A 10,487-nucleotide genomic window follows, 5' to 3' on the forward strand; every position below is an offset into this window, starting at 1 on the left:
CGCCGTAGATATGAAGATCTTGACCATTTTCCCGAGGAATGCGAATCAACTTCTTGGCGCAGATTACTTCGGCGCGATTTTGCGAGAGCCAGTCCATTCCAATAATCACATCAAAACTTCCAAGAGGCATGGGAATGAGGTCGATTAGAAAATCATGTTCATTAAGGTTAAGCGTGCAATCTTTGATCACGGAGTTTATTAAAATAGTTTCACCATTAGCCAATTCAACTGAAAAGTTTTCGTTTAAGTTTACTCGCGGTCGCGCAAGTTTTAGATTAGGAAGCCGCTTTACAATAGATGGGCCCCGCCACCATCAAGCAGATTAAAAAGAAAGAAAATCTGTTGACGAGTTAATGAAAGAAGAAGTCGAACCTGGGCAAACAACCTAAAGCATTATGAGAACATCATATCAAATAACTTGGTTATCTTTCCACACTTATAAGTTAAATCAATGTCTAAGCTGCGACGCCAAGATTCACATTTACGATAATGTAGCATGGTTGACAATTTATTTCCTTTGGGGAGCAAATTTGCATACTTGTCAAAAGTAAGGCCCCAAATGATAATTATTCCGAGCCGACCCATAAGAAAAAGAGGGCATGAATCAATCAGTCAATCAAATCCCAATTGCCTGCTGCAAATTCACCCTCCAACTCTTCTTTCTTTCAATCCGATTGTTATCATATATATGCATCTAATAATCCATGTTGTTTTATTGGATCTACTTCCCTTATTATTATTATTATTATCTAGGGTTTCTTCAAATATCAATCTCTTCCTTTGAAATATAAGATAGGGCTAGTAGTTTTGCTATGAATAGGAGGGGCTATCTGTCTGTCTGTTTTATCTATTTGTTCGTTATTGCATTTTTAAAACTTCTTTGAACCTTGTGTCTAGGGTTGCTTGTCTGCTTCATCCGATAAAATACGTACTATTTTGGTCGAAAAAGATGAAATTTTATGTACTTATATAAGCGCTAAACATCAAGTAGCACTTGACTTGCTATTTCATCTCTTCGCTGCTATTGCTACCTAGCGCATAGGTTGGTTGACAACTGTGATTTAAATTGATCTTGGTTTCTAGATAAATTTCCTGCAACTCATGTATCTTTGCTAGAAGAAAACACCTTACAGTTCTGATGATGATAACTTTATTTGTTTCAGGCAGTGTTATCATTCTTCTTGATTTATTCCCGGGTCAATAAAAACTATACCCATGTCTGGTAAAGAGGAAAAAGGCGGTGCACAAGATGCAGCTGAAAGAATCAAAGCCGCCACCCTGTCAGCGGCCAAGGGTCTAAGCCGATCACAAGCTGAACGTGCAGCTGCAGCTGCAGCACGGAATGTAAATGCGTATGGTCAAAAGGAAGAAGGGCCAAGCAGATGGCAAGAAAGAAAAGAAGCAAAAAGACAAATGTATTTAATGAGCACAGAAAAACAAGTAAGACTGGGCGAAAGAAAAGACCAAAAAGCCTCCATGTCAACCGCCACCAACTGTCAGAAATGTTTCCAGCCCGGACACTGGACTTACGAGTGTAAAAACGAACGGGTTTACATTTCCCGACCCTCGCGTACCCAGCAGCTTAAAAACCCTAAACTGAGAATGCGGGGCCAGGTGTCGTATGATTTGGATAACCCGGATATTGGAAAAGCGGATAAGAGTGTTAAAAAGAAGAAGCATGGTAAAGGCAAGAGCAATAAGAGGAAGCATAGGTCGAGGTCGGAATCAGGGAGTGACAGTGAAGCTTCGGTTTTTGAATCTGATAGCGAGTCCTCATCGGTTACCGGATCGGGTTCGTCTTCTGAAGAGAGTGATTCCAGTGACTCGTCATCTTCTGATTCTGAGGAAGACTCTAGGAGGAGTAAGAAGAAGAACAAGAAGAAGAAGACGAAAGAGCAGAGGAAAAGGAAACACCGTAGGCATAGTTTGAGTTCTGAGTCAGAATCGGAGTCGGAGTCTGATTCAGAATCGGATTCTGATGACAGCAGAAGCCGAGGGAAGAGTAAAGGGAATAGCAGAAGGCGTTGAAGGTATGATGAAAGTGGCGATATTCTTGTTGTTTATGGTTTACTAGTGTTGTTTGGCATACTTTGTGTGTATTGCTTGAACTTGAATTTCATTTCTTTATGATACTATGAATGATGGATTTTGTTATGGATTTTTTTTGGAACCATTTTCATTGACTTTATATTAACATGATAATGTGGTTTGGTAGAACTGGTATTTTGTGGCAAAATAGACAGGTCGGATAATGGTTTGAAACTGTTTTTTGTTTAAATGTGTATACATGTCTTATTTGTTTCTTTGTTTTATACTTATGAGAATAAATTGATTTGATTAGGATAAGTCCATCCATACAATCTAAACCTTGATTTGCTGAAATCAGCAAGGGATGGCACTACCTAATCTGTTGAAGAAAGAATAAACTAGCAGGAACACACCCCAAGATGAATCGGGTAGTGCGAATTTGTAACAACTTTTTTATGTAACTTGAGTCAAGTATATAGGTATAAGGAATTGGAAAAACACAATATACTTAATTAAGCTATTGGTAGCATCCATTTTATAATACGGAATAGAGGCATGAATGTTTGTTTAACACAGTATTTTATCATACGGAATAGAGGTAAGAATGTTTGTTGTCGTCTCATTCTCCCTATACCAACTCTACAAGTGGGATATTACTGGTTGGTTGGTTGGTTTGTTTTATCTCCTTATATGATATAATCATGTTTTTTTATTCTTATATTTAAGGTACAAATTCATTTTAATTTAGATTTCATTCTAACACGAATCCAAAATGAGATACTACTATTGCAATTTAAATTACAGATGTTATTTTCTAGGAATCTTTACCTAAGTTTTTAAATCTCAATCGTGTTCATTGTTCAACATGTAAATCTTCATATAGTCACATGAATGCATGTGTGTCCTCCACTCTTGGATTTTGATTGAAGTGTTCTGATTTCATGAGAGTGAATCTCTTAAAACACAAAAATTCATATAAATTTTTGAAAGTTGTCATAGTGAACTGCAACATATGACTTGAATCTTTCAGATGATTCAACTTTTGACTTACTGAAGGCTTTCAGATTTATACCTTGCAGTCAGATGATGAATTGAAATTCAGGACGACAATATTCATATTAAGTTGATGAGAGTTTTGTTAGAACTACTCTTATACCATTCATTGAAGTACTTCTAACAATCTCCTCTTAGTAAGTGTTTGGGATTGATTATTTTAGGTTACTTATAAGGTATTAATTTTTAGAAAAGTTAAAAGGTGACTGGTATTTTGACTCATTGTGGAGGATAATAAGTCATAATATTATGACTCTTAGGAAAAAAAACTTATAAGGAGGTGAAATAGGGGTCCCAAACACCCCCCTTAAATGGTGATATGACAAAATACTATTAACACTAGGATATAGCCCGTGTGATACACGGGTGGTTAAAAAATATAACAAAAAAATTAAATTTAATAATATACGTAATAACATACTCTGTCGTCTCAAAAGAATATTAAAATATATTTATATGTCTAAAAATATGTTTAATATAATATATTTTTTTCTTATGGATTTATAATAAACTACCTAATGGAAGAATGATTTTGTTTTAATAATATTAATAAATAGATTAAAATTAAATGACTTATTAGGTGTAAATTATAATTTTGAAAATTGTTGAGATGGAATCTTATGTGGATAACTTAATTAAAGGCCATGTGGAAACCATGTTGCTTTAATATAATAGTTAAATAAGGAAAACTTTATCCAGGGTATGCATTATCCATTTATCTCTACAAGACTTCATTAGACTTTTGAGTTATATTAAAATAATGACGTATTAGTTAAAGTTATTTTCTAGAAGAATTGAGCATACCCATCTCCTGTCAAATAACTTAAAAAGTTTTCAGTAATGCCATTAAAGTAACTCATTCAATGGTATTTAGCATTTAAAAATCTGCCAAATAAAATGTGTTTCAAGTTGAAATGTCACAAGTACAACCTCGTTAGACATAAAACCACAACTAAAATCTCTATATGGCATTAACTTGGAACAACGTGCTAGATTAGTCATGCTTGTACAAATTTATGTAGATTAGCCTTTTAACAGTCAGCATTAATTTTAGCAAGGTTACACATTGGATTGGAGTTTTCACTGAAATAAGTCTTAAATGTATTTGATGTATGAGTATGAAAACATCTCGAGTTTCTTTTCCGCGGTCCAAGGAAACATGTTAAGTCATCCATCATGCTCATTAGCTATTCACAAGCCATGTGTTCCTAACACCGGATTCATTAATAGACCTAATAGTAATGCTATCCAGCTATTCACAAGCCATGTGTTCCCAATGGATCCATCTTCAGTTCCATCGGTCCATGAGTTTTATCGGTTAGCATGGTTAAATCATCGATGGCGACGGTTTAAGTGGCTATTTTGGGAATTTCTTAAAACAAATGGCTAAAATTGGGAATATGGTGGTCAACTGGCGAAATTAAATAACTTGGTTATCTTTCCACACTTATTAATTAAATCAATGTCTAAGCTGCGACGCCAAGATTCACATTTACGATAATGTAGTATGGTTGACTATTTATTTCTTTTAGGGAGCAAATTTGCATACTTGTTAAATGTAAGGCCCTAAATGATAATTATTCCGATCCGACCCGACCCGACCCATGAGAAAAACCTAAGCTGGGCAAATAAAAAGAGGGCATGAATCAATCAGTGAATCCCAATTGCCTCCGGTAAGCACTTGTTCTTTCTTTCAACCCGATTATTATCATATTCATTCTTATACATACATACATGCATGTAATAATTAATCTATGTTGTTTTGTTGGATCCACTTCCCTTATTCTTATCTGTCAGTCAATCAATCGATCTGTCTTGCATTCTAATCGTTAGATCTGAACCCTTGTTTGCTGTAGGGGCTGCTAGGCAAGATGAGTACCATGAAGTTTTGCAGGGAATGGTAAGAGTTTACTCAATAATAATATTTGCACACCAAGTCTAGTGTTTGTTTGATGAAATGTCTGTCTGTCTGTCTGTTAATGGTAGCAACAACATTCTGTACCCTAAGGAAGATAAAGAGCAGAAGGCCCTCCTCTATGCTTGCCGCAACTGCGATCACCAGGTACCCCCTAACCCTAATTGCCTTTTCTTTTTAAACCATCATCTAATAAAACCCCAACAGGAAGTTGCAGATAACAACTGTGTGTACAGAAACGAGATCCACCATGCCGTAGGGGAACGCACTCAAGTCTTGCAGGACGTCGCTGCCGATCCAACCCTTCCCCGTACCAAGTCTGTTCGCTGTGCTCACTGCGGACATGGAGAGGCTGTCTTCTTTCAGGCTACTGCTCGAGGGGAAGAAGGCATGACTTTGTTTTTCGTCTGCTGCAACCCCAACTGCGGCCATCGCTGGAGGGATTAGCCTGGTCCTTTTTTAATGTTCTGACTGTTAAACTGGATGTGATATGATCAAATTCGGTAGATGCTGTTTTCTGATTTCTATCTGTGATCTTCATTGATGGATGATGATATTAGCAATGTGTGTTCAAACCACTTGAATTGCCAAATCTGATCCTTTTATTTTACAATTTTGTTGTGATTTTAAAGAAATCATGTATGACTTTTGACCCAATCAAGTCTGAACTTTTGATAGAGGATTCCTAGTTTAACAAGGTGCGTCTAGACGTGCCTAGGCGCGGCGTAATCTTGTACTCTAGATGATGTAAGACGCTTGCTTTACAAATGGTGTAGATGAGGCGTGCATTTCAACATGATAAACAAGGCATGGGGTGAAGGTGTGACAGATTTGTGCATCAGAATGTTGAACCAAAGGCTGTTTAGGTTGTAAAATTTGATATTAGATCGTATAAATCTTCTTTTTTTTTCTTTTCTTTTTCCAATAAAGGATATTTTATTGTGGGTTAATTCATGATACCAGCCAAACGATTTACAATGAAGTGGCAGGAAAGCGGGCAACAAGCTGCGTCGCAACCCCTTTTTGGATAGCAAACCCAATCCTACTAAAAACAAAGTTTTGATTCTTATGAGCCGATAAATTGCTATGCATGACTTTTTGAACTCTGTTTAGAAGGTCCACGGCATCTGGAGCTAAGTAACCAAAAGTGTCAAAGGCAAAGGGGACTAACACGTGTTGATTCTCCAAACAAGCTTTCTCGTGTTTAACAACCTTATCCGAGGCCGCCTTCAATGCTGCCTGATAGGCAACAAACCCATTGTCCCTTAGCCCAACAAGAGGGGAGACTCCTGTGAGATCCACACAAGCGTGTCTCCCCTACCCACCCAAAAACAAGAATATCGGCCGGTCGTAACGTAGATCTTCCTTTAAGAGGATCCGTAAGAAAGTTTACGGGAGCCTCCTTTTTAGCTGAAATTCCGGCCCGTTTAAGAACATCGCATAAAACATCCCTCACCAAATCATGTCTGTATTTAAACCCAGGTAACTCTTTGCAATGAATTGCGTGCTCGCCAAAAGAATCCAAACATACCTTGTGGCAAACTGGGGATGGCTCATCTACCGGGAACAAAGGAATCATTAACCGATACTTAAGGATGGTCCGGTACTCCAAAGCCGACATATGTTGGCCCAGTCCTTCAATAGGGATAACACTTAAGAAATCTTGAGCCCGTGGAGATCGAAGGCACTCAAACACCGCTTTTTGACGAGGAGATAAATCAAACTTCACTTCCAAACTCTGGATGATTCCACTATAAAGGGCACTCGCCAAAGCATATTGGGCTTTAGGTGGGGCGGTGTCTTTATTAGAGAAACCGCTAATATTAAAATCAGGAAGTGAAATATGCAACCGATCTATCGCACTCCCATAATCAGAGTCAAACCCATCAATACCACAATCTCGAAGAACGTGGCCTTGCAATTTCTAAGATTGTGCCCTCGATGCCACAAACGCATATGTAGATACGTCTGAAGCTGAACATAAAACCCAAACCTCCAAAACGAGTCGGAAGTGATGCCAACCGCCATTGAAAATCTCCAAAGAAGGCACCACCACAAACCACGATGTCCTCAACCGCCCCCCGAAGGCCATTGTTAAAAACAGAAACAGCTTCCCCTACATATTCGGGCTGGCACGTTCTGAGGTTGAACAACAACTTACCTACTCCCATACATGATCGAAGCAAAAGGAGCTCGCATTGAGGGTCCCGCAAATGTGGGAGATGGCTCATCAGTTCTACAGCCCGCGAAGCCCTTTTCACAGCAAGTCCGTTGATGAATTCTGCATCCCTGCTAACGGCTCCCCCAAGGAGTTTCACACCTAACATCAGCCTTCCAATCTCACGAGGAAACATCCCCTCCTGCACCTTAACCCCATTGCATGATGGCCAAAATACTTCTGTTTTCTTAATGTTAAGTTTAAGGCCCAGTCGGGGGCCCTCTACCCTGATTGTATCGAAAGCTTTAGCAACCTCTTTAGTGTCTCCAATAATTGTACCATCATCTAAGTACCAAGCATGGAAGAGGAGCTTACAGGAATCCTGGACAAGATAAACAAGTGGGTGCATAACTAAGGCGAAAAGAAGAGGTCCCAAGGGGTCCCCCTACTGAACCCCAGTGGTGGACCAAATGTGGTCATCCCCCACATATAGCCTGGACGGCTACCCATATATAAAGTTTACCCATAAGGAAATCGACGGGCATTGAGCACGAACCTCATTCAGGAGGGCAGTCCTATCCACCAAGTTGAAAGCATTTCAAAAATCAACGGTAAGCATAGCCAATGACCCATCAGAATGAAACTTATTTAAAAACATGTTCGCACTATGAAGCACAGCCTCCACACCACTAGAGACTCCCACCCCAAACTGAAAGTTACAAAGATATTTGGCAATTTCCTTTCCAACACCCCTCATAGCCACCTTAGAGATCAATCTCCTCCAAATGGCACCTACGGCAATGGGTCTAATCCCATTGTCCGGTTTGAGCAACGGTGTGAGAGGAGCCGACACAATGAACTCCGCAAAAACCCCTGGGCACTTCCCCCCAAACATAAATTAACCACTGCGGTAATAGATTTTAGCAACCCAATAGCGATCGTCGACCCCTCCCCACAAAAGGCATCCAAAATGTGTTGGGCCCTCAATCCATCTCGCCCGCAAGACGTCCCTTTAGGGAAGGATTTAATGCATCCAAGCACACTATCCTCGTCAACAACAAGAGGAGGCTCAGAAAGCAATGAAACAGGCATAATTGGCGAGGGCAAGTTGGGATGCTTAGCCGCTAACGCTTTCAAAGTATCATTGCCGAAAGGTGCAACCCCTGAAGAGCACAATACTTTAATCGAGGCGGTGAAATGCCCGTCCGCCACTTTTCGTAAACATTGTTTCACATTGGTGCAAAATAGCAGAGTCATCGTGCTTAGCAAGAGGCCCATCATGACTCGAGTCCACCCTCAAAGGTTGGGAAAAAAGGGATAAAATAAGTGCATCAAAACCATTCTTACCACCCCAAGCCGTTAGTGCCCGCTGAATACTATGACATTGCAAAGACTTCCTCATACTGAACCTGCACTCTTGACGAGTAGAAGGTCTGAAAACTCGCAATGTGCATCGCGGTAACAACAAAAGTCTCACCCATGCCTCAACAGACTCTGGCATAGCAACCACCTTTGCCAGAGCCACAGTTAAGGCCCTGAGCAAAAGCCATACGACAACTATGAGGGATCCTCTTAACAGTTGTGATAGGAAGAGAGAAGACGCGGTCAAGGAGAACCCCATCCACCACTATCCCTTCCAAAGGAGCAACATCCCTCATAACATGCGGTTTATCAATCCCCACAATAAACTCATCCACATCTCCCACGCCTTCCTTGAACTTAGCGACCCCATCAACATGATGACACGCCCGTCTAAGAGCATTTACACGCATACACAACCCACATAACCACTAGTCCGAAGCCTTTAAAGCCTCCCCAACTGAAATAAATAAATCATAATCTGTGGAGACGGCGTCCCGAAGGGCTCCTTTCCGCTCATCCGAGGACAAATGAAGTCGTTTGATATGCGCAATCAACCGACAGAACCCCTTGGACCCTGCTCGCCCGTCCGGGCAACAATGAAACCCCCGAAAAGGACACGGCCAAACTCCCCCCGAAGGTCGAACAACCACATCCATTGTGGAACCTACACTATTATCTAGGGTCTTAGACATAGCACCCTCATCAACCAATCCACCACAAGAAATGATGCCGAACCGACAACCAAGTACCAAATGGACCCCTTAGAGCTGGGCTGGAAAACTAGTTGGTTTCCAAACCCCCAATTACAGCTTCAACCACAATGTCTTTAAGCACAAATCCCATAAAACGGTAAAAAAAAAAACCAAAGGCATTCAGGTTAATCAGAATTAGAGTGATAGTTGAACAGTGTCAAAAACAGATTCAGATTTAGCATCAGCTAACTCAGAATATACAAGATCAAAATTCAGAAGTCGTTACCGTTGATTTGAACAAGTAAACGGAGTCGTAAGGCTATTTGTTCCGGCGACGGCGATTGTGGCCACCAGAGTTCCTGGTATCTTATTTATGTTTGAATTTTGGGCAAGTTGTGCTTTACGCACTACAACTGGTGCAGTTTTGCTCTCTGTGACTTGCTTCTGGGCTTGTGATCCTATGATGTTGGTGCGCCGCACCATACAAGAGCGTTTTCTAAATGGATGTATAACTCTATACTGGTGCATATATACCATCACGTTGGCTGTCCTATACGGGCTTATACCGCACCATACACGAGTGTGTGTTCGAATAATTCTGAGTGAGGAGAAAGAGATTTTTTTTTATTCCAAATACCTGTTTACATCAAGACAGGAGACAAACGGGCAAAAAGCTGCGTCGCTAACCACTTTTCCCAATCTTTTAAAAACTACATTCATGGATCTTGGAGGCGAAACATTACTATGCATGACCCGTTGGACTCGAGTAAGTAGCTCCAACGCTTCAGTCGCAAGGAAACCAAAAGTTTCAAATGCGAAAGGTATACATGTTGGTTCTCAAGAAACGTCTTCCCATGTTTAGTCATTTTGCATTAAGCAGTTTTTAGAGAAGCCTGACCGACCGTGAAACCATTACTACCCAAACCCACCAAAGAGGAAACCCCTGTTAAATCCGCACACGTGTGTTTCCCTCCAATAATGTTTGAACTTTTTCACAATAATGTGGTATGTAGCTTAAAGACTTTTGAGAACCAATAAATTTGTACAACGGTTTTTGATGCTTATATAAGGAGGCAATTCCTTGTCTAATGACAAAGACGGTCTACTAAATCTTAAAAGATGTTCTCAAACTTTGATTTAAAATCAGGGCTACAGCCAGAAGAGAACAACCTTTATACGTCCAGAATAAGGTCAATAGAGTATGTTTATCAAGTTTAGTTCTATTTTTTGTTTAAATAGAGTTTTTGAGTTATGTTAGGTTTGTTTTATTGTGTTTATT

The 10,487-nt window shown here is 40.0% G+C and overlaps 2 protein-coding genes across 2 annotated transcripts; both read left to right on the forward strand.

Moving 5' to 3' along the window:
- Positions 1 to 1,168: 1,168 nt before the first annotated feature.
- Positions 1,169 to 2,151, forward strand: LOC143593536 (uncharacterized). The gene has a single exon (XM_077073140.1). It carries the CDS (start codon positions 1,216 to 1,218, stop codon positions 2,026 to 2,028), a length of 813 nt encoding a protein of 270 aa, XP_076929255.1. The 5' UTR covers positions 1,169 to 1,215; the 3' UTR covers positions 2,029 to 2,151.
- A 2,800-nt stretch (positions 2,152 to 4,951) lies between these two features.
- LOC143593537 (DNA-directed RNA polymerases II, IV and V subunit 9A-like) lies at positions 4,952 to 5,443 on the forward strand. The gene is made up of 3 exons (XM_077073141.1): positions 4,952 to 4,981; positions 5,068 to 5,143; positions 5,204 to 5,443. Exons 1-3 carry the CDS (start codon positions 4,953 to 4,955, stop codon positions 5,441 to 5,443), a joined length of 345 nt encoding a protein of 114 aa, XP_076929256.1. The 5' UTR covers position 4,952.
- The last annotated feature ends 5,044 nt before the right edge of the window (positions 5,444 to 10,487 follow it).

This window comes from Bidens hawaiensis, unplaced genomic scaffold, assembly GCF_021521415.1.
Source record: "Bidens hawaiensis isolate Kalapana, Puna unplaced genomic scaffold, B.hawaiensis_p1.1 tig00042297_1, whole genome shotgun sequence".
NCBI lineage: Eukaryota > Viridiplantae > Streptophyta > Magnoliopsida > Asterales > Asteraceae > Bidens > Bidens hawaiensis.